At 38.7% G+C, this 25,753-nt stretch overlaps 1 protein-coding gene across 1 annotated transcript in view; it reads right to left on the bottom strand.

The window, feature by feature from the left end:
- The window catches only part of ptprfa (protein tyrosine phosphatase receptor type Fa), a 223,512-nt gene that overhangs the window by 20,557 nt on the left and 177,202 nt on the right, over positions 1–25,753 (bottom strand). Inside the window, exons 18-22 of the mRNA XM_016268145.1 lie at positions 16,982–17,063; positions 14,943–15,158; positions 9,520–9,677; positions 8,227–8,339; positions 3,988–4,085 (exon numbers count right to left, since the gene is read on the bottom strand). Coding sequence (XP_016123631.1) covers positions 3,988–4,085; positions 8,227–8,339; positions 9,520–9,677; positions 14,943–15,158; positions 16,982–17,063 — 667 coding nt within the window. The remainder of the gene's footprint in view (positions 1–3,987; positions 4,086–8,226; positions 8,340–9,519; positions 9,678–14,942; positions 15,159–16,981; positions 17,064–25,753) is intronic.

Below are 25,753 nucleotides of genomic sequence, written 5' to 3'. Positions count from 1 at the left end.
TTGGACAAATCTGCCACAAATATTTGGACAAATGTGCCACAAAAGTACCACAAATACTGGCTAAACAAAATACTGATTTTGTGCACATTATTTACTGTACCAATATTTTAAATTGGCCTTTGAACTTAGCTTTATTGCATGGCAAAAAAAAGTGTTACCTTGCCAAAGCACTGACAGAGCCCACTGATCTAACGGCGTTGTTGAGCGCTCCAAATGCAAACTTTGCATCCAACAATCAGGCAGCAATTGACAGCACTCTGATCTAGTGGCATACAGGCATCGTCAGATTGACAGTACTCTAGCCCAATAATGTTGGGGGATCCAGTGGGGGTGGCAGTCATATTTCAGGGTGACCGTGCCACTCTTTATCACAACCCTGCTAAAAGTGCCAGTACGTGCGCTCATTGGCGCCCCTTCAGCTAGTGGCGCCCTAGGTGACCGCCTAGCTCGCCTATGCCTAGAAATGGCCCTGCTTAGTGTCATTGCAGCACATAATGCAGAGCAGTACTTGCTGAACATGAGATGTTGAAGAGTTCACATTCATACAATCTTTCTGAGATTGTACGGTGAACACATTTAGCTGTTTGTCTGTGATGGCATAGTCACAGCATCAGACAGTCGGACACAGGCCGTCTGCTGACTTTCTGAACAATTCTGCACACAAAAATGTCAACATCTGGCTCAAAATTAGCTCTTTCTATATGTTTGGCTGGATTCATGCAATTTCTTGCAGTAGTTGGGGTTCATCAGTCCAACAAAGGTCATATTTTAATGCAATAAGCGCTTCTGACAAAATAACTAATCACTGGATTTTTCAATTAATTGCCCATTTCTTCAGTGTTTCAGTGATCAAGTTGGTTTATTATTGTGGTTTCAGCTATTTTTAATAGATCTACCCCTCACTAATGTAAAGCATAAAAAGTGTGGTTGGTAGCTTTACATGCTGTTCAGATGGGAAGTTTTCTAAAGAGGAACCAAAATCAAATGTCTGGCCAAACTAGCAATGGAAGAACTCAATTCACTTTCACGTCTCATGACTGTTATTAACATGACTGTTATTATATTTGTTAATGTTTTTGAAAGAAGTCTCTTTTGCTCACCAACGATGCATTTATTTGATCAAGAATACAGTAAAAATAGTAATGTTGTGAAATATTACTAAAATTTCAAATAGCTGTTTTCTATCTGAATATATGTTAAACTGTAATTGATTGTTGTGATCAAATCTGAATTTCAGCATCATTACTCCAGTCTTCAGTGTCACATGATTCTTCAAAAATCAGTCTAATATGCTGATTTTCTGCTCAAGAAACTTTTCTGATTATCATCAATATTGAGAACCGAATATTTTTGTAGAAACCGTGATACATTTTACTTTTCGGGATTCTTTGATGAACAGAAAGTTCTAAAGAACAGCATTTATTTGAAACAGAAATCTTTTGTAACATTACAAATGTATTTACTGCTACTTTTGATCAATTCAATGCATTCTTGCTGAATAAAAGTATTAATTTCTTACTGACACCAAGCTTTTGAATGGTTAGTCATATGATTAGCACAGTTAAATGACACAGACCTTCTTCTCAAACCTTATAAACAATAACTTAAACAATACTCGCACTCTTTTTGCTGCTGTTGAGAGACTAACAACCCCCCCAGTCAGATTCCCAGTGAAATGCTCTCTGACAGCAAATGCAATGCGTTTGCTTCCTTTTCTGAGAAGATCAATAATATCAGGAAGGCGAATAGCACATCCTCAAGTTATGCACAGGTCAGACAGATTCGACCGCAATTTAAAAAATAAGTTACTATGTCTGTTTTTGAAGCAATTGATTGCAAAATTTTGGAAGAAATAGTACAGCACCTTAACTCAACATGCTATCTTGACACACTTCCCACATATTTTTTCAAAAGTGTGCTTAACTGTTTAGAAGCAGATCTCTTAGAAGTGGTGAACACTTCACTTCTTTCTGGAAATTTTCCAAACTCCCTGAAAACTGCAGTTGTTCAGACCCTTCTGAAAAAGAGCAATCTTGATAACACCATATTGAGCAATTATAGACCAATATCAAATATTCCTTTTATAGGCAAGATTATTGAAAAGGTAGTTTTTAATCAGCTGAACAAATACCTAAACTCAAAAGGATACCTGGACAATTTTCAATCTGGTTTCCGACAGCATCACAGCACAGAAACAGCGCTCATTAAGATAATAAATGATATTCGCTTAAATTCTGATTCTGGCAAAATATCAGTGATGGTACTACTAAATCTTAGTGCTGCGTTTGACACTGTCGATCATAACATACTCCTAGAGAGACTGGAAAACTGGGTCAGGCTTTCTGGGATGGTACTCAATTGGTTCAGGTCATACTTAGAAGGGAGAGGTTATTATGTGAGTATAGGAGAACATAAGTCTAAGTGGACGTCCATGACATGCGGAGTCCCACAAGGCTCAATTCTTGCACCGCTCTTGTTTAGCCTGTATATGCTCCCACTAAGTCAAATAATGAGAAAGAACCAAGTTGCCTATCACAGCTATGCTGATGATACCCAGATATACCTAGCCTTATCGCCAAATGACTACAGCCCCATTGACTCCCTCTGCCAAGGCATTGATGAAATTAACAGTTGGATGTGCCAAAACTTTCTTTAGTTAAACAAGGAGAAAACTGAAGTCATTCGGAAACAAAGATGAAGTTCTCAAGGTGAATGCATACCTTGACTCTAGGTGTCTAACAACTAAAAATCAAGTCAAGAATCTTGGTGTGATTCTGGAGACAGACCTTAGTTTCAGTAGTCATGTCAAAGCAGTAACTAAATCAGCATACTATCATCTCAAAAACATTGCAAGAATTAGATCAGTTTTGTTTCCCGTCAAGACTTGGAGAAACTTGTTCATGCCTTTATCACAAGCAGGGTGAACTTTTATAATGGCCTCCTCACCGGCCTTCCCAAGAAGACCATTAGACAGCTGCAGCTCATCCAGAACGCTGTTGCCAGGATTCTGACCAGAACCAGAAAATCTGAGCATTTCACACCAGTCCTCAGGTCCTTACACTGGCTTCCAGTTATATTTAGGATTGATTTTTAAGTACTTTTACTCGTTTTTAAATCACTCAATGGCCTAGGACCTAAACACATTGCAGATATGCTCACTGAATATAAACCTATCAGACCACTCAGATCATTAGCATCGAGTCAAGGGTTAGAAATACCAAGGGTTCACACAAAACAAGGGGAGTCCGCTTTTAGCTATTACGCAGCCCGCAGTTGGAACCAGCTTCCAGAAGAGATCAGATGTGCTAAAACTTTAGCCACATTTAAATCTAGACTCAAAACTCATCTGTTTAGCTGTGCATTTATTGAATGAGCACTGTGCGACGTCCGAACTGATTGCACTGTATTTTATGTATAATCATTTTCTATTTTCAACTGTTTTAAATTCATTTTAAATACATTTTTTATTAATTTTCAATGTTTTTAAATATCTTGTTTTATTGTTGTGATTATTTTTTATGAATATTTTACTTTCTTTTATGTAAAGCACTTTGAATTACCATTGTGTATGAAATGTGCTAAATAAATAAACTTGCCTTGCCTTGCCTAAATGAATGTGCTTCCCCAGAACTGCATTTTGGAGCTCTATTTATAACTGATCTGCTTTAAATGTTCAGCCATAATAAATCCACTGTATCCTTTACTCTTATCTTCAGTGTCCTGTCCTATAATTTACATGTTCCACACATGCAGATGTAGGCCAGAAAAAGTGTAAGTGTTTTCCAGCTGCAGAAGTTATCCATTATGGATGTGTTGTCCTCCCCTCATTGTCCTGATTTATCTAACTTGCAGACATATTTATGTAAATTGCTGATGTTTTTAGGATGTCAAGCAAGTATCCCTTGGTGGCTTTAACAGAAGGTAATGAGGACAATTCTCCTCAAGGTTGTTTAGACGAACACTCTGACGTGACTTGGGAAGAGTTACCTCATATTCCTGTGAGAAGCGTAGGCCGTCATTGGCTTTCAGCCGCTCGATGTGGTCAGCCAAAGCACAGACAGAAACTGGAGGGTGTTCCCGCATTCCTGCAGGGAGAAAGAGAGGACGAACCGATAGCAGAGATTTCTATTGGCCTGTTTGGTTTTGGTTGGCTGAACTGAGGAACAAACACACTTTGGTTCACACAGTTTTTAGGCTTTTGGAAGATGGGCACACATGAAAACAACCCAAAGCATGAGAGAAATAGAAGGCGAAGGAGAAAGCACTAAGCTTTTAGCACCATGCTATGTGCTAAGACTAGCGGCAGTGATGTAAGCGGTGAACGGACATGCTCATTGGCTGAAATATGAACTGCTTCCGGGTCAATAGCAAGGTGGCGTGAGCTGTCCTGTACAATCAAAATGGCATGTAAATGACACCGGCATATTACACAGAAGGACTACAACCTGAGCACACATTAAAAAACACAGATTGTTTTCCCTCCCATCCCACATCTGCTCAACTGAGATGTTTGAGACGGACAGCCTGTGGAAAGGACGTGAGAGATGGTGAGGCTTTAACTCAGAGCAGCCAAAGTGGTGGAGGGGGCGTGGCTTTGGTCTTGATGGACAGGGAGGAGGAGCATAGAGATGAAGGTAGTGAACGTTCACACAGGAACGCAAGAGAGAAACTAACTTGAAGTAGTGGGGCAGCTGAAGGCACTGGAACCTGCAGAGAGAAGATGAGGAGGGACTGTGATAAATGTCACTTACAGAAGAGAGAGGAAGAGGAAAAGAGACAGAGTATGTGCAGAAAGAGCAAAAGAAACACCCATGAGGAGCAGAAGACAACATGAAACCGCTTTCCCTACATATTTAACTTATGTAATATGACATATTTCTGAGTGAAACTAAATATTCAGTGCAAATACAAAGTTCTGTCATGAAACTCAAGATGGCGCATTCAGCTCAATCTGATATAATCACATCATTATTCACATGGCACAGATGATTGGTTTCTTTCACATTAGCAGCCAATGAGCTTGCTGCTCAACATTCAAATACTCGGCTAGTGCTTGCTGTAGCAGTTGCAGTGTGTTTCAAAACCCTCCACCTTCCCCAGCTCCACCTGTGTAGATCTGCAACAGGTAATTTGAAATACTGTATATTATATAAAGGGTTTATTTTATATGTGTTTTATGTGCAACAACAGTATTTCTTACATGCTCACAGCAGCATGTCTGTGGATGTATTGGCAGTAGCAAGTTTCAGTAGAACTTGCTATGTTTAAATAACATTTAATGCATAATATGACTAGAGCTATTTATTAAGTAAATACTCAAAATTTGACATTTTTTATATTTTTGAAAGAAATTACTGACCTAGGCTGCATTTATTTGATCAAAAGTACAGTAAAAACAGTATTTTTACAATTCCAAATAATTGTTTTGAATTTGAATATATTTCAAAATGTAATTTATTCCTGTGATGAAACCTGAATTTTCAGCATCATTACTCCAGTCTTCAGTGTCACATGATCCTTCAGAAATCATTATAATACACTGATTTGCTGCTCAAGAAACATTTCTGATTATCATCACTGTTGAAAACAGCAGCTTTATATTTTTGTGGAAAACGTGACACTTTATTTTCAGGATTTTTTAATAAATATAACGTTTGAAAGAACAGCATTTATTAGAATCAAATCTTTTGCAACATTATAAATGCCTTTAATGCATCCTTGCGAAATAAAAGTATTAATTTCTTTAAAACAATGTACCTACCCTAAACTCTTGAGCAGTAGTGTAAATAAGGTCAATTTGTACATCAACTTTCCAAAGAATGAATCAAATCACTGCAATCTCACAATTGAAAGGCACTTTGTTTTCCTTTAATTCACATGAAAGCTCTCGGTTCAGAAATCAAGGACTGGCTTTCAGCATGTCAAAACACAACAGGATGTTTAAATTGCACCTTGTGTATCACAATATTCACTGTTATGACTCAGACCAAAGTATGAACGAGGCGCTGGAATATAGTTTGCACGTCTTTAAACAGTGCCTGAAACGTCAAACATTTATCTACAATACAAACAGCCTTTATCTGTGACGTAAGCCATTTTTACATTCTCAGAGTGTCCTGAAGCTTTTTGAAACACAAATTCGGAACTTTCACAAGTAAACAAAACAACAACACTGGTAGTCTGGTTCCTCATTTGAAGATTCACAAGCAAGGAAAATCAATTTCCATGGCAGGGAAGTTGAGCATGAATATTTCTCCCGGTTTCGCCATGAGAAAGATTGCGCATCAGTCGAGCGTGCGCTTGCAGCCCAACAATCTGACATAAGAACATGAGTCACTTTGCAACTGAAGCAAAAGCAGATTCTTATTGAAGTCAGCAAAATGTCTGAGCATTCAGAAATTTCCCCTGAGAGAGAGAGAGAGAGAGAGAGAGAGAGAGAAATAGAAAGAGACAGAGGGAGAAGTGCAAAATATGGATTGAAAAGAGCGAGAAAGAGAAGGATTTTCTCCAGTGAATCATCCTGTTTAATTCTATCCATCAAGTTCAAAGCTCAGTCTAAGCCAAATGAAGCAATAGGATGTGATGCCACTATGGGTGTGTGTGTAGTTTGAGATTAGCTGGCAGGTTCTGCTCCTCAGTGTGTCCTTCACCTGACAGTGTGGCTCTGTGAATAATGTTTTGTCTTCACACCGAAGCTCCAGCTGAACCTGATGTCCATAAATCCAGTGAACAGTTCTGTCTCTCTTTCTGAGGTATACATCCAAACAACCCCAAACTGATTCGTTTTCTAAAGACACTCTGTTGCAAAACCTAGTGAGCATTTTAAGGTATCACAGAAGTGTGCAGTATCATGACTCTTCAGACCTCGTTCTGAGGCAGTACCGCATGCATCCTTCAAGGATCTCAGAATGCATATTTAAAGATGATGGACAGGTGAAAAGAAATGCCTGTGATAGTCCAGTCAGTATAGAAAGGTATGAATAAAATAGTTCAATACCATTAAAATTGACTATTTTACCCAATCTTTGTGGGTGCTGTCTTTCCTTATGCTTAATGGAGTATGTTAGAAACTGGGCTAATATGAACCTCTACACTGTAAACCCTGTGGGCCATCCAGTGTTTTACTATTTACTACTATTTTACTACCATTAAGATATTAGTATAATCAGAATTTATATTAATTTATTATTTTTGTTTTTTATTTTTGTTAAAGTTTTAGTTAATTTGTTATGTTTTGTAATTTTTATTAGCTATTGTTAGCTTAATTTCTTTTTTAAAACGTCTATATTGTTTTTTTAAAATTTATTTTATTTCTATTTAGATTTCGTTATTTTAGTACATCAAGTGAGAAATGTTGCTTTGGCAACTAGCTAAAATAAAAGGTTTATTTATTTATTTATGAATTTCAGTTTATTTTATTTCAAGTAACAATTTTTTTATGGTTTTAGTTTTAGTTAACTATAATAACTCTGTATTAGCCATATTTAGAGACAGGCCACTCTTATTCATCATGGATTTCTATTTCTACATCATGGATTTCTACTGGTTGATGTATATTATAAGGTACAAAGCACATTTTAATATGGCTAATATGTGACCCAGGACCAGTCATAAGGGTCAATTTTTTTGAAATTGAGATTTATACATCATCTTGTACAAAGCTGAATGAATAAGCCTTCCATTGATGTATGGTTTGTTAGGATAGGACAATATTTGGCTGAGATACAACTATTTGAAAATCTGGAATCTTGAGAAAATCATCTTTAAAGTTGTCCAAATGAAGTTCTTAGCAATGCATATTGCTAATCAAAAATGAAGTTTTGATATATTTACAGTTGGAAATTTACAAAATATCTTCATGGAACATGATCTTTACTTAATATCCTAATGATTTTTGGCATAAAATAAAAATCAATCATTTTGACCCATACAATGTATTGTTGGCTATTGCTACAAATATACATATATGGTTATAAGCTGTAAAATATGCAGCCACCAATTTGCCATTTTGTAATTCTAGAAACACTGACACTTTTTTTTAAAATAGTGAATTTCAAGTGAGCCGCTCAAGTTTTCAAGAATGGCCCTTCAGGAGGCAACACATGGAAAGTCACACTGGCTTCAAACACAGCTCTGTGTGTGTTATAAATGTGATGAGCTGTTTGTAACTCATTACTTTGATGTTAAAACAATAGAAGTCCATGAAAAGCGTCCATCATGACGTACCTTGCGTTTGATAGTTGAGCCTCCTCATTTCAACGGGGTCAGAGGAGTGGGCCAGTAAGTGATCTTTAACTCCAGCCGAGTGCTCATCTTTAGCCGAGGGCGAGGAGCGCTTCCTGTGCAGACAGGAAATTACATCAAATATGAGCATACAAACACACAGAGATCAGGTGGATGTGTAAATATGTAAGATATTTCTGTAACACTTTACAATAAAGTTCATTTGGTTAAACATTAGAATTAGTTAACATGAACTGACGTTCCAAAGCATTTATTAATCCTAGTTAATGTTACTTTCAATATTTACTAATACTCTATTAAAATGAATAGTTGTATCTGTTAATATTATTTAATGGACCTGAGCTAACTTGAACAGTGAATAATTGCATTTTATTAACTAACATTAACAAATTTATTGTAATGCATTAACTGATGTTAACTAATAGGACTTTACAGTAAAGTGTTACTGATATTTCCTGTGTGTCAGTATGTGTTAGAGAGCAGCAGCACTAATCTGAGCTCAATTAAACTCTTCAATTGCCTCTCATTAAACACCAAACACAAACAAGCGTTTATTATCGGATCAAAGAGAGCCGCTCGATACCCACCTCTCCTGTTTGCTGCATCCCACAGAAAGAGACGGAGAAGCAGAGGAGAGAAAAGAGAAAATGTCACAGGAATAAAACGGCACAGACGCTGTGTGTAGGGCGAGTTTGTCAGAAATGTGGAAATGCCATTGCTACTAATGAGCTCCGATTCGAGCTGACATTTGGAAAATGAGTTTTATTTTCACTCAACAGACATCTAACTTGAACTCTAAGCATTTGATTCTCCTGCACTCTTCAATAAGGCCGAATGGATTTGGCCATAATTGAGAAGAGGGGCACATTTTATCTGAGACTTGGACTTAATTTGGGGAGATCAGATTTTTGGTACAGTAGGTGTGTTATAAAATATAATTTCTGCAGTCTAGTTCAAAAATATATTCCCATTATTTGATCATTAAAGTTCTGTTAAAGTGTTCAGGAAAAAAGAGCGTTCTAAGAAAAAATAAACTGTTAAATTGCTTACTGTCATAGTGAAGTAAGATTTCTTGACTTTTTGATTTTCTGCTCTTACATTGAGTCAGCAATGTGTCTGAGAGAGACCGGCTATATATATCTGACAGGAGGAAGTACAGTAAACTCTAGTTTGCTACGCACGGCGAAAAAGAAAATATGGTCACTTAAGCAGAATGCAATACATGCAATCTCAGTGCTGGATGAATGATTGTATTTTTCAATCAAGTAATAGTACCTCTTGAAGAGCAGGATGGTGATGACGATGATGATGATGAGGACGACGGCCAGCACTGGTCCCATCACCCACAGCATCTCTGGGTCCTCAACGTGACGGGACATCCCGCTGTGGAGCTTCACCATCATGGGATCAGAGTAAGGGCTCACCGTGAACATCTTATGAAAGGAAGAGAGGATGGAGAAAGGACAAGAATTACTCAAAAGACATTCATACATATTCTTTATTATGACTACTTTGCACATTTCAACATTAAAGTTATCAAAACTATGACATAATACAAATAGAAGTAAGGGAAGCATGCAGTAATAAAATACATTAAATCAGGGATTCAAGCGTTTTTGCCAGTCAAATCCCTTTGACCTCAAATATTTATTTTAAATTTAATATTTCAATAATTGAAAAACACATTTGCATGTTCATGTTCTCTGATGTTGGTTAATGGTCACATGACATGCAAATAAATCTAGTATTTTATGATTTAATTGTTAGGTTTTCATAAATTCACAAATCCCAGTTTGGGAAACCCTGTAAATGAAAACTCTCTAAAATTTGGGTTCTTTCAAACATTTGTTTAGAATCATGGATTCTCTTTGTAATTTTTGTTTATTTATTTTTTGATAAACCTTTGACCTCAAATATATATGTTTTATTTAACATTTCAGTAATTTAATTGTTAAAATATTTTTTATTTTTAACGTTTATCTTTTTTTTAAAAGTGTTTATTAGTGTATTTAAGTAAATATGAGCCTTTTCTTTATCATCTGGTTAAAACTCATCTATACAGTATAAGCATGCTGTGGCGAGGGGGGCGTGGGTTAGCGGAGTCTGCAGCGGGAGAGAGTGGTCGGAGACGAGCGGTGAGTAAGTAGGTCAAGTGCATGATGACATTCACCTGCTTCTCGTTTCAGTGATTGGCCTGGAGAGACCGTAAAAAGCCCCAGTTGGAACAGAGAGGGGGGAGAGACAGACTGAGGGCTCGTGTGGGAGAGACTGTGGCGAGGGCACAGAGATACGCAGAAGTGCTGTATAAGTTTTGTTTGTTTTGCAGTGCCAGAGCGCCTGCCTGTATTCGTTGTCCCTACGGGACGCTCAATAAATTACCCGAGCCTCAGTCACGCTGACTCCGACTTCTTCCTGCCCTACTAAAGAACCTCATTACACTGGTGCCGAAACCCGGGAGGAAGAAGTCCGGCCGCTGCCATCATGCAGTCGCCGCCAAGTTCGCCGTTTGCAGAAGTGATACAATCGCTCGCCGGCCTCCACCAAGAGCAGCATCAGGCATTGCTGGAGATGCGGGACGACCAGGAGCGTCGGTTCCGTGCGCTGATGCAGGCGCAACAGGAGGACCGGGAGCTGTTCCGGAGCTGGGTGGACCAGGAGGGTCGGGCAGGAGGGCCGACATCGAGGACCATCGTCGCACTCAAAACCTCCTGGTCTTCACCGATCTGAAACGAGCTATCCTGTATGCCATATCTAATTTGACACATCTGTGAGGAAAAACCAAAGGGAATTTTTAATTTCTCAGTAGCTGCTCTTGCATCGCTCAGGAGACATTTTTAATACATAAAATCAGATGCAAATGAGTCTATAGTTGACATACAGTATAAAAATAGAGCTATAAAATGAAATGTGGAGAAGCTAAGACCATTTATCAATCAAGTTTATACAGAGATCTATATTTCTAAGCTACAGACCAATTTGAGCACAGACTGAGACATTGTTGAGATATCTTCTGAAACTCCCAGATACATGTGTGAGATTCTCCATGAGACTCTGATTTAATGCAGGAGGAGGAATATATGAGAAATTTAATTAAACAGGTTTTATGTCTTATTTCACTGTTTTATTATTATTTTTTTTGTCCACAGGAATGTTTTTGGGGAATGATTGGCTGAATGATTGACACTAAGAAACACAGCAGTACGGTAAATTGTACTGTTTAGTTTGTGTCAAATTAATCTAGCATTCACTCTGAATGAGCTTTTGTGTGCATCCTGATTGGCTGCTTTCCATTCGTTCCTTAGCATTTATCCAAAGAAAAAAACACTTCTTTCACAAAGCCAATGACTCCAAGTTGATCTTTCATGCAATTATGTAAGAAATGAAAAGGCTGTGATGACTGGATGAGCACTCATTGCGCTGTAATCTTGATGAAGTTGTTTGCTCAGAGGGATGGGCGAGTGTGCTAATGTGCACGGCACATCATAAAACTAAATGGATTCAACTTTCAGGCTATAAATCATCTTAAATGCATGTCCATCAACTCTTTCCAGACTGAACAGATTTTTTTTTTGAGACAGTACGAAACCTCCTGGCAACACTTTTGCAACCCTTTATATTTAAAAAAGTATTTTAAGGGCTGGTTCACACAGAATGTGTTTGTCCATTCCAGTATGCTACTTTTCCATAGTTTTTCTATGTAAACCCACTAGACGGATGTGTTTGAGCATTGCATCTCTCCCTCGACACGCTGTTCTAAAAACATAGCACTCAAGTTAAAATAAGTTCAGCTTTTAAAAAACCTGTATCGAGACCTTGTGTTTTTCCCAATTCCACTGCCTGTGTCTTGTGTTTTTCAAAGCAGAAGTGTATTCTTTGTGAATGGCCTCTAAGTCATTGACTCAGTGGGAAGCAAGACACCTCACTTCTGTTTCAGACATGTCCATACGCCCTTTCGCACCGCTTTAGTTCCAGAACTAAATGTACGGTACTAAAGTACTGGGACGATTTTGCGCGAACTATTTCCCAGTACCATTTAAAGGGTTGCATTCGCACTGAGGGTGTGTACTAAGAAGTGACGTAAGTCATGTGTGCGCGGCGTTCAACAACAGAAACAAAGAACTACGTTAACAACAGGAGGATGGAGGATGCTGTGATCGGAGCTGTGTGTTGTTGTGTCTCGCGGGGTTTCACAATAATGGACATAGAATGTCGACGTATACGTAAAGCGATTGAAAGAATGGAAAGGAGAACTAAGAATCTCCAACGACAGCTGCCAGTGCTACATTTGCTACAAGTGCCTGCACTTCAGCATCCGTCCATCTATCACTGTTCTCCATACTTGGGAAATAAGTTGACATGCTTACAGTATGTTTACACGGCGTTTTAAATCATGGCGGGTGAGGGTGTTTTCATAACACTGATGGAACAACAAGAAAACAATGAAATGTTTTCTGCTTACATTTTTCTGGATTCCGTATTAATGATTTAATTAACATTTAATCAGCAAAGATCACATCTAATCAATCAAATGAAAAAAAAAATGTAACAATTTAATAATTAATTTAACTTTTAAAAACAACATTTTAACCTATGAGAACAAAATGCTACTAAATTACTACTACTACTGCTACTACTTTGCTAAGTATGTTTATATTGACATATTTCTTTTATTTTAGTGGTCTGTTGTGAAGACCTTTAAGGTTCTGTCTGTCTGTGTTTCTCAAGTGAAGTGACTCTCGGAGCAGCTCTGGAGATGAAGTTCATGTGTTCATGTCACACCAGAGCATCACGTGTGCTTCAGTATGTGCAGTAGACAAAACTGCAGTGCTCGGTCACACAGACAGGCAGAACATGCAGACTTTCATGATAATTCAATAGCAGTCTTCTGTGGTTAAATAATCACAGACACTAGTCTATATCACAATTTCGAGTCTTGTGTGGCACTTTAATGACTGGATTCCACGATTGCACATTTTGGCAACAGTCACAGGGCTCTAGATCTGTCAGGTTATTATGATCATCACCTCTGTCTCTCTCTGCAACAGGATTGAGAGAGAAACTCTGAGCGGAGAGAGAGAGCGGCTAAAAGCGCTGTGGGAATCTGTCAGTGGGAACCTTTCACAGTGATCAATTTAATCGGCACTACCTTAGACGGAAGCACATCCCACAGCATGAGTAATGCATCTCTGACTGACTCCAGCCACTATTTACTGATGCACATTCATGTGTGTTTTGATTTCTCCTTCACGTCTTCTCCATCTCCTCATCTTGGAATGCTCAGGTCTCTCTCTCCAGCATTAATGATAGCATCTTTCTCTTCTCCACCGTCACACTCTCTGCTGATCTGCCGCAGTCCTTCATGTGATGTCTCTTTCTCCTTCTTTCTTTCATCTCCTCCTCCTCTAATCTGTTTTTCTTTAAGTGCTGCGGTAGTTTTGCAGTTGACCTCTTTCATCCAATTTCACACCCGCTAGTCTGTTTACCAGCCCACCGCAGACTGTCCTTTCACAAGACCCTCTCATCTTCTCTTTTTTTCTTCTCTGATCCTCTCCTTTCATTATTTCTATTTTAAGATTTAAATTTAAGATTTGAAAAGAAAAATCAGATTGAATATACCATAGGTCAGATGGGTGTTTTACAATCACTGAGATGCAAAAAATTATTGGTGACAGTACAAATATCTAAACATTCTTAAATCAAGATACATTTACTTGGGAAGCAAAATTACTTAAAAAAGAAAAAAAAAGAAAAATCTAGTTACTTTTTGCTTAAAACAAGAAAAAATATCTGCTATACAGGTGCATCTCAATAAATTAGAATGTCATGGAAAAGTTCATTTATTTCAGTAATTCAACTCAAATTGTTAATAATGGGTTTTAATGTTTTTGACTCATCGCTCCGGCCGGGACACGGCATCAACAGTATGTGAGGGGCGTAAAAGACTTAAACTACTTCAGTCTGTGTGCAATGAATTTATTTAATACACGATTTTCACAATTTGAGTTGAATTACTGAAATAAATGAACTTTTCCATGGCATTCTAATTTATTGAGATGCACCTGTATATATATTGCAGTATTAATATTATATTTTTTATATTTTGAATTAGTTTGTATTTTTAGATTTCCTATTTTAATTTTAGCTACAGTTTTAGTCATTTTGATGTGTCATTTGTATTATTATTTTTTTTTTCAAATGCCTATGTAGTTTATATTATTTTTTATTTCAGTTTCAGTTTGAGTACACGGTTATTTTGTAAATTTAGTTATTTTAGTACATAAAGTTAAACTAAATGAGAAATGTTACCTTGGCAACTAGCTGAAATAATTAAAGGTTTATATATAGTTATATTTATATTTATACATATATAGTCTCACATGTGTACATCTGTATGTGTGTACCTGTTATTCCCTACTTTATGGAGACCAAAAGTATTATAGTAATACCAGTAAATGTTGTCCTTGTGGGGTCATTTTGTACGCCCCCATAAGGAAACCAGCTTATAAATCCTACAGAATGAAGTTTTGTGAGTCTAAAGTCTAAAATGCAGAATTTATTTATTTTTTTGTGAGGGGTTGGTTTAGCGGTAGGGTTAGGTAAGGGGATAGAAAATACAGTTTGTACAGTATAAAAACTATTTTGTCTATGGAATGAACCCATAAAACTCAGAAACCAGTGTGTGTGTGTGTGTGACTCACCGAGTCCCGGTCCTTCAGTGCTGCCAATATAAACGTGCGATACTGCTGCTGTCCAGGCAGAGGTTTGTTATGGAAGCCGCTGTAGGTTTTCTCGTCTCCTAACACAAAGGTTTCTGGAAGATTCTCCAGCTTGGCAGCGATGTAAGGCCGCAGGAAGTCCTGAGTTTGTCTCCTCCTCCTCTTTCTTACACCTGAGTCTCCATTGCTGCCCAATAGCTGATAAATCACAGAGAACACATCACATGAAGCACATCAGTAAAATGACAAACAGTGATATACTGGGAAAAAAAGCATCCTTCATGCATAAAGTCACTGACATGAATGTTTATACAACCTTCATATACAAGTTTTCTAAAAGAGAACACATCACATGAAGCACATCAGTAAAATGACAAACAGTGATATACTGGGAAAAAAGCATCCTTCATGCATAAAGTCACTGACATGAATGTTTATACAACCTTCATATACAAGTTTTCTAAGGTGCTAAATGATGTCAAATTTTGGGGCAAATTGGATTAATCAAGAGACGTTTTTCAACACATTTTTGACTAAATGAACAGAAGAAAGATTGATACTAAAATAAATACTAATTTATTTAACTAGATTAAATTAAATGCATATTAAAAAGACACATTAGGGCCACACTGCAGGTTCATTTTAAATACTTCAAAATTATTGCAGTTATATAAATATATGTAAATGGATTAATTTGATCAAAAGTGACAGTAAAGACATTTCAATTTTTCTATTTAGATTTCTATTAAAAAATGCTTTTCTTTGGAACTTTCTATTCATAAAAGAATCCTGAAAAAAATGATCAGTTTCCCTAAAATTATGAAGAAGCACAGCGGTTTTCAACATTATATTATTAATAAGAAATGTTTCTTGAGCAGCAAATCAGCATATTAGAATAATTTCTGAAGGATCATGTGACACTGAACGATGCTGAAATTTCAGCTTTGATCACAGGAATAAATTACATTTTAAAACATTACAATAGAAAACAGTTGTTTTTAATTGTAATAATATTTTACAATTTTGCTGTTTTTACTGTATTTTTGATCAAATAAGTGCAGCTTGGGTGAGAAACCTCTTTCAAAAACATTAAACAATGCCACCCACCCTCAAACTTTTGAACAATTGATATACTGGCCAGCAGTCCTCTAGGTCTGTGCTGATTGGCACTTTCAGTCCATGAAACAGCTGGACTGTGACCCAGAGGTCAGAGGTCAGATATCAGCCTCAGGTGCTTCAATCTCAGGCATCATTAATTCAAAATGACACACACACTCTTTCTCTGGTACCTTTATCTGTCTCTTTATAGACCACTTCCCCTGTTTCTCCATCCCTCACTCTTTCTCTCTCTTTCTTTCTCCCCACTACCATAATAACCAACAGACCGCTGCCTCTTTAGCTTTAGTAAAGCACATTTGGTGAAGACTGAATCAAATCCAAGGGCACAGGATTTCAGCTGAACAAATGGAGTCTAGCAGCAGAGAGAACGAGGACTGCAGCGAATATAATATCAGTGCAGTGATAAACACCAGCACAACACGCGATCCAATAATACACCTCTCATTTGACTCTGCAATGCTCATAAATAAGGGGCAACTCGGGGGAGAACGGCTGCGTGAAAACGGGCTGTTTCAAAACGGTGGTGACACCATTGTGATTTTTACAGCGCCGCTGCATTTTGATATTCAGTAGGCAGCACCTTAAAAGTTTCCCCTATTTTGCAGACGATAGTTTATTGAGAGCAAGCAAACTCATGAGAAAGCAGAATTATGCTGGAGCCCGAAAGCTTAGTAGTAATAACAAAAACGCAAAAATGCCAAGAGAAGCATTTTAAGAGTCCTCAAAGTGCCTGTGTGTCTCAACAGCTGATGCACAGATGCAGAAGAACTGAGAGACGTGAAAAATAACAAGTGGAACAACAAAATAGTTGCATCATTGTGATGTATGTTCATAACATAAATAAGCTAACAGAGTGTGAAACATCTGTTTATGTTATTTTTATATGATCATCACAAACTCACCTCATCCAGATCCATATCCTCTGGGTTTTCCCAATGGCGTAGAGTGGATGTAGTTACTGGCACCACCACTATATAAAACCAACTAAGAGGAAAACAAAGAAACAAGTCATTAACAATATGATCAATTTTTCCTTACCATGCATATATAGTTTGGAGTCAGGCAGATGTTTTTGAAAGAAGGCTCTTCTGCTCACCAAAGCTGCATTTATTTGATCAAAATTACAGTAAAATTAGTAATATTGTGAACTATTATTACAATAAAAAAAAGAAATGTATGTGATCAAAACTGAATTTCAGCATCATTGCTCCAGTCTTCAGTGTCACATGATCCTCCAGAAATCATTCTAATATGCTGATTTGCTGCTCAAGAAACATTTCTGATTATTATCAATGTTGAAAACAGTTGTGCTGCTTCATACTTTTGTGGAAATCCTGATTTTTTAGGATTCTTTGATGAACAGAAAGTTCAAAAGAACAGCATTTATCTGAAATAGAAATATTCTGTAACATTATAAATGCCTTTACTGTCACTTTTGATCAACTTGAATGCATTCTTGCTAAATAAAAGAAAATCTTTTAAATTATTGTGTTTATTCACTATTTATTCATTACTGTCACACCTCAGGTCATCACTACGCGTCTCAAACGATGTTGTTCATAAGTTAGACCCGTTTCACACACAACAGAACTTGATAATGAAAAGCATGACCCTCTTCATCTCTGATGAAGACAGATTCTGGAGTTCACAAACCTTTCTAGCTGCGCTTTATCACAGGTTCAGCGTGTTTGTTTGTGATGAAACAGTCTGGTTGGGCATTACACCACTGATTGCATTTTTAAATGAATCTGTGACAGCCATGCAGCCTGTGGCTCGTTCAATGACTGAAACAAACACTTGAAACCCAATTATCGGCTGAGTAATTCCCACACTCTCATGTCAGGCCCAAGCAAGAGCATTGTTTGATATGTGTGATGTCTATAACGTCTGATGTAACTGCCGCTAACAATCTCGCTCGGGCTTTGATGAGGAAATACGTCTGGTAGTTTCTAATTAAAGCATTTCTGTGCTGTCTTTGGTCAGAACCGATCCTGCGGGCAGCGATCAGTTGGCTCAGACTGCACTGCATTACACCAAATCCAGCTCGCTGCAGTGAACTAAACCCGTGTGAGACGCTCCTGTGAGCTGGGATGGGAAGTGTTTGAGTATTAACCTTCAGCCTCAGTCTTGCTAAAACACAACGTTCCAATATTTGCCCAAAGAGGAAAAGGATTCTTGTCTACGTGTTCTGGCTGAACTCTGAGACTCCTGCAAACATCGCCTGAGAGCCGACACATTTCATCTCTGAGCTGTTTTAAGATAAACAATGAGGAATAAGTGCTAACACTGCTGCATTAGATGAACAGTAATGATTATGGTTGCTTTTACTTTGACATCAAATGTCAGTAAATGCAAAAGAAAATATAACTTTTTTTTCTCTGCTTATTGTCAAAGCACTTAATGTAGGCACTTGCTAAAACACAACGTTCCAATATTTGCCCAAAGAGGAAAAGGATTCTTGTCTACGTGTTCTGGCTGAACTCTGAGACTCCTGCAAACATCGCCTGAGAGCCGACACATTTCATCTCTGAGCTGTTTTAAGATAAATGAGGAATAAGTGCTAACACTGCTGCATTAGATGAACAGTAATGATTATGGTTGCTTTTACTTTGACATCAAATGTCAGTAAATGCAAAAGAAAATATAACTTTTTTTTCTCTGCTTATTGTCAAAGCACTTAATGTAGGCTACAAGCAATGTATGTACAGTAATGTACACTGTTAGACATTTCTGTAATTTATACAGTTATTTACTGTATATCACCCAGTATAATACTGCAAATTCGCTTTACAGTAAGTAACTGTAATATCCTTTGCATCATGGGAATTTTCTGTGACGTCAAACCTCACATACAGTGACTTAATGTATTTTTTTTTTAAATTGCTGTATACTACTGTATTTGCCGTAATGGCCTCTTTGGTGCCATTCTATTGAGGTTGCTTTTTCCTAATTTCTCACATTTGAATTGACAAGATTTGACTTACACTGTCTACAACGCCGCAACAGCTTGGGGCTGACTACACTGGATGTTACATCGCGTGTAATGATTGGAAAATCCATTTGTCCTTCGTATCAGAAACAGCCGAGTGCTTGGAGTACATCTGTACGTCAGAAATATACCGCGGCATCACTTTACTGTCTGCATCCACTGTAGATAGTATAAAGGGTTCTATATTGTCTTTTGCCGAGTCGCGCCATGGGTTTTGCCCGGGGATGAACAAGCAATAGTGGAAGAGTTCCGGAGAACATCTGCACTGTGTGTCGATGCACCTTACGAGAGAATAAGACCAGTAAGCAAGGTAAAAAATATATGTACGCTTGTCTGTGTGTTTGTGTCAACATTTTTTCACACCAGTTTAACCTAGTAACATTTACCCGTCAACATAGCGGTAACAAACTTTACTATGGTAAACGGCGCTGTCGTTTCAAACGACTTTTGTCAGCTTATTGAATTATCAAATTAAAATGACTTTTAACGAGCAACGCTTATCTTGTATTAACATTAAGTTAACTAATGTGACATTTTGTTCAGGTGTTAGTAGTTAATGTTGGCCAGTAGCCTATTGAGAATATAAAATCGCATGTTAGCTAGGTTAAACAAGTTTTATGGCTAGCTGCCTTTCTAGTTTTAGAATTTGTTTGTTATAGTTTTTAGAGGTGCAGAGTGCTGGACAGACCATTGTATGATTGTGGTCAAGCTCCATATGAAAGTGCGCCCCCCTTGCGGCTGCAAAAATCCAACAAAAAGAAGCTAAATTGTAACCGCTTGGGAAACACAGAAGCAAGAAATGAGTTTCGACGTCTCCTAGATGAGAAACTAAGGGAGTCGGAACCTTGTCTGAGCTCAGAAAACACCATGGAACAACAGTGGACCTATATCAGCTCTGTGCTCTATGAGGCAGTAGCCCAATCCATCGGCTATAAGAGCAGGAGCCACCAAGATTGGTTTGACGATAACTCAGACACCATCCACAACTTGCTTAAGGATATGCACATAGCATACCGGGCAACTTTAGAAAATCCTTCATCCACAAGACCAGACATCATTTGCAGGCAATCCAGGGGAAAGTGCAAAGGGAACTACGGGCCATGCAGAACCAATGGTGGACTGAAAAGGCATATGAAATCCAGTCTTTTGCCAATAAAAATGACATGCATAACTTCTATAATGCTGTCAAAACCATCTACCGACCAACAAATCGCTGCGTCACTTCCCTGAAAATAGCACTTCTGAAGGACCAAAATAGTATCCTGTTGAGGTGGGCTGAACATTTTGACACCCTGCTTAATCAGGATTCTGATGCAGACAAACTGCAAAAACTTCCTCCCATCCACGATCTCAGACTGCCACCAACCTTTCAGGAGGTTCTATCATCTGTCCATTCCCTTAAGAACAAGTCCCCTGGCGCTGATAATATCCCTGCTGAGCTACTGAAGGAGGGGAGGTACATATGTATGCACACCCTCTACCGGTACATCACCAAGGCCTGGACTGATGAGAACATCCCACAGCAATGGAGAGATGCAAATATTGCTGTTATCTATAAGAACAAGGGTGACAGGGCCATTTGCGGCAATAGTAGGGGCCTATCACTCCTTTCTGTGGGTGGTAAGGTCCTGCCTGGCCAAGGTGATGCTTCATAGACTCTAATATTCTCTATTCTCTAGTATTAACAATATCACACATAATGTTGTCAGTCAATGCTGCCTGAATCGCAGTGTGGATTTAGGAAGAATAGGAGCACGATCAACATGATCTTCACAGCCCGGCAGCTTCAGGAAAAGCAACATCAGGACATGTTTATGGCATTTGTCAATCTCTCAAAAGCATTCAACACTGTGCAAAGAGAGCTCTTATGGGATGTACTCCTCAGGTTTGGCTTTCCCAATAAATTTGTTAACATCCTCCGCCAGTTCCACGATGGGATGACTGCTCGGGTGTCCATAGGCGGACAAGAGTCCGAGCCCTTCCTTGTGTGCACAGGGGTGAGGCAGGGGTGTGTGCTAGCACCAGTGCTCTTTAACATCTTCCTCCTGTGTATCACCAAGCTTCTCCACAACGAGATTGAAAATAGCAGTGGCATAGCAGTAGACTTCAGACTAGACGGCAACCTCTTTAATATTAGGAGGCTACATGCAACAACAAAAAAACTCTGTAGAGAGCGGGTCCTGGAGCTGCAGTATGCAGATGACTGTGCTTTTGTGGCCTGTACTCCAGAGGATCTTCAAACTGTCCTTGCTGTGGTGGTTAGGGAGTATAGCAGGATGGGGCTCACTGTCAACACCACCAAGACAGAAGTGGTTTGCCAATGGAGTACCAATGTCCCACCCACACTACCTGCCTTCACTGTTGGGGATGAACAGCTGTCAGTAGTGCCATCTTTTAAATATCTGGGGAGTATTCTCGCTGAGGACTGTGGCATCGACAACGAAATCCAGAGCCGCATTAAACAGGCATCAGTTGCTTTTGGGGGACTTCGGCGTAGAGTCTTTCACAACAAGAATCTTGATCCCTCCACAAAGGTCGCCGTATACTAAGCGGTCTGTGTCACCACCCTCCTCTATACCTGTAAAGCTTGGGTAACCTACAGCCGTCACATCAGGTCCCTAGAGCACTTCCATATAAGCTGCCTTCAGCGCATTCTGGGAGTTACCTGGCGTGATCTTGTGTCTCACACTGAAATACTTAAAAAGACCAACTGTAGAAGTATTGAGGCCATGATCACCCAGCGCCGGCTGCAGTGGTTGGGGCACGTGATAAGGATGCCCCCATGTCAACTGCCCCGCAGAGTGCTATACGGCCAGCTACATCATGGACGATGTTCAGAGATGTTCTCGAGTTTGTGGGTCCAGGATAGGACTGTCTATCCTATTAGCCATCAAAGATCTCACCATTAAAGGCGTGGACATCGTCATCGGATTTCGATGGACAACCGAGAGAGAGAGAGAGAGAGAGAGAGAGAATTTATAAATTAAACATTTGGGAAGATGGTTGGTGCGTTGCATTTCAAATGCACTTTTTTTAAGCGAAACTCATAGCACTTGCAGAGATGGAGATTATGCGGCAGCATTTTTATTCAGCAGTGAACCAAACTGAAAACACTGGATCATGAGCGGCTTCTGTGTAAATTAACACAGTGCCATGCTTCACTCCAATGATAGATCCAGATTCATGGTTGCTATAATGATGAAAGCAGTTTCATGATCAGTACAGCATTAACGACTGCAGAAGATTATGGGTTATGGAATTATGTTTTATGGCGTTATGTTTCTCAGACTGACCTGACGAGAGCGCTGTTGTGCACCTTGGGCAGTGTGATGGTGAGTTTGCCGCCCTCCTCTGAATCTTGTTTATAAAGGGCCGGTTTGGTGGTGAACAGGTCCGGGGCGGTGCGGATGGAGACCTGCTGCTGCAGTCCGCCGGCGCTGTTCCCTCGGCTCATCAGCACAAAGGAGTAATCTGTGTCCGGCTGCAAGCGCGTGATCAGCTTCCTCTTCAGGTCGCCCTGCACCTCGACGCTCTGCTGGTTATACAGGATCTGACAGCAGGGGGTGCACAGGTTAACTGTCACACAATGACATTCATTTTACACTGCATTTCACAATTGCTGCATCTCACCTTGAAAGGCACTTGGGACTTGTATGTTTCTGGCACCTCCCACGTGAGCAGGACAGAGGTCTTCATCACAGCTTTCACACCAAAGTTTTTAGTGAACTCTGCAGAGGAGGTGAGAATAAAAGAGTTACTGCATGTCACAGACATATTTCCAGACCGGCTCAGTGATACACAGAACTGCATCACTGTGTAACGAGACTGCACTGATTAACATGCTGTACATGATAACATCTCAAGACCTTCATCTCAAACCACACATGAAAATTCAAAGCCAATTATATGCTCTCTGCATGTGGTTTATGCTGTAGGGAAGTAGAGAAGTCAGAACACGGAGAAATAATGGAGATGCCATCTCCGCAAACATATTTAAAGGGACAGGATAGTTCACCCCAAAATTAATATTCACTCATTATTTCATCACCCTTGTTGTTCCAAATAATGACATTTGGGCTGATGCTTAATGGTCAAAGTAATAATTGCGATTATCAATTTCATTGTCTGTTTTGCTCATGCCACTTAAAGTATAAGCATATACATAATTTCTATTTTACTTTCAAACATGATTAAACAGACCCATATGGTTTTTCTTTAATGCTGTGAAAACAATATTCTAAAAGTTAAACTATTTCTCTTTATGTCTGTAATATTAGTCCACTACGTTCACACTGGAGCCAAGCAAACCTGAATAAAATAAAATAAATATAAAATAAAATCATCAACTATGTGTGAAATTCTAAGGACCAAGAATGTTCGGCATGATGCAAATGTTAAATAATAGTAAAACCAGAGCATTTTTTGGCCATTGCGTATGTTGGCCCTTGATTGCCTAATGTCTTATTTGAATGGCAAATCTCAATGGTTATTTCAAATAATTGCAATTAGATCAAATAACTATGATCAGATGGTTAATCAATAATCACAACAGGCCTGGTTCCAAACATATGGAACACAGAAACAATTGTTAAGCAGAACGTGAAATGAAAAAAATAAATAAAATGGGAGCGGATGCTGTTGAGCTCCAAACATAACACAAAGTTAGTCCATATGTTCCTTGGAAGAAAGACAAAAAATCAGACAGAAGTTTGTGAACAACATAAGGGCAAACTAACCCTTCATGTTTCTAGCAGAAGACAAGCTGCATGTGGAGTTTGCAGTGACTGCAGTCCACAAACCGTACGTCTGCTTCCTCTCCAACCATCTGCTCTACTGAGTGTATTTTAATGCACACTTTACATCTATAATGTAACACATTTTCGATAGAAACTGAATTTTGGATGTAACTTCATGACCGCTGAACACACTGACTCACATCTTGTCCAAGATAATTGACAATGTTGTCCTAACAGCTGTGACTGTCCACAGCACCATGCGTCAGTGTCAGGTATTTTTCAATCGCTTGGCTCTATTATTATCACACTGCACTGGGAAGCTCCTCACACAGTGAAATCTCATTGGACCAAATCATTAGCAAAGAAAAACCACAGATGAGATCCCTAATGTTTTAAAGTCTGGTTTCTAAGCAGCAACGAGATTAAACAGAGATCAAATGGAGATGGTTTTTCCAAGTAAAATATTAATAATGTATTAGGCTTATACTCTAAGTAGCATTAGCAAAACAGACAGTTAAATCGTTAATTGCAATTATTTGTTTGACAATTAATCAAAATCTCCTGCTTCTCAGATTTTTCTCCTGAGACAGAAACCCTCTAGCCAGGGTTACTAAAACATCATCACTGCTTGAAATAAACATTAACTGAAATAAAAGAAAATATAAAAATCTTGCAAAACATAAACTTGAAAAACAAATTAAACTAAAAACTAAACTAAACTTAATAAAAGCATTAAAAAACACTAATTGGCCAAACACTACAAAATTACTAAAAGTTTAAATAAAGTTAAAATGAAAACAGAAAATATAAAATAAAATATATTAAAAAACTATATTATATCAGTGGTACTAAATTAACACTGTCTAGAAGAGATACAAATATCTCACACATTTCATTCTTCCAATTTGACAAGAATCTGTGACTATTTTATTTCTCCAAATGAATTTAAGCACCAACATTTGAGACAAAGTACATTTTTGAAACATATCTTAGCCCTCCATTAAAGCTCCTGAGATTTGCAAGAGCAATCTCTGAGCAATAAAGATTTTCTCTGTTAAATGTGACTTTGAGATCAGTTTTGATTTGAATTCCAATTTTGATTCTTTAATGATTCCATTAATGATTCTTTTAGAACTTTTGAAGGAGCTGCATTACAACTGACTGATTTGTGACTGATTCATTGAAAAAACGGCTTATTAGACTGATTTGTGCCTAATTCAGACTATGTGCAATACGTGTAACCTGTGAAGATGTCGCAATAAAAGATGGGTTTTCTTTCTTTCCACTCTCATCAAATTCGATTCAGACGACACAATTCAATTCAAACCCACATCTCAAACCCAAACAATTCAATTCAAACCCATTTCATTATGATGTTATAGATTCAACAATGGTGCAGCATCACTTCTGAACTGCAGTGCAAGAGTATTTTAGTGCGGTTTCATCAGCATTGATGGATGAATGCAGACGTTAAAGAACGGATAATGAAAATGGACGTCATTCAGAGCTCCTTAAAAACTCACCAGGCATGGATGTAGACATGGTTCTGCTCTGGATGCTGGGGCTGATGGGACCCCCTCCTTTACCCGTGAACGCCCTCACTCTGATGTCATAGGTGGTGTCTGGCTGCAGACCCTGGATGGTCATCTGCGTCTCGGCGGTACCGTTGGTCTGGTTCTGATGGCTGTTGATGTCACGGTACACCACCACATAGCGTATGATCTTCCCGTTCCTCTCGGGCAGAGGGGGAGGGTCCCAGGCCAGTTTGGTGGTGGTGGTCGTCAGGCCCACCACTCTGAGGTTTTGAGGGTAACTGCTGGGCACGTCTTCCGGGGTGCTGATCTCTTTGCTGTACTCCTCTCCGTTTCCCGCGCGGTTCTTGGCGCAGAGCTTGACGATGTAGGTGGCGCCCTTGTGCAGGCCGGTGACGGTGAAGTGGTCGTCGGTGC

Source organism: Sinocyclocheilus grahami, unplaced genomic scaffold (assembly GCF_001515645.1).
Source record: "Sinocyclocheilus grahami isolate Dianchi unplaced genomic scaffold, SAMN03320097.WGS_v1.1 scaffold43.1, whole genome shotgun sequence".
Lineage (NCBI taxonomy): Eukaryota > Metazoa > Chordata > Actinopteri > Cypriniformes > Cyprinidae > Sinocyclocheilus > Sinocyclocheilus grahami.
The sequence above is the reverse complement of the archived record's forward strand: the minus strand, read 5'-3'. Positions and strand labels throughout refer to the sequence as shown.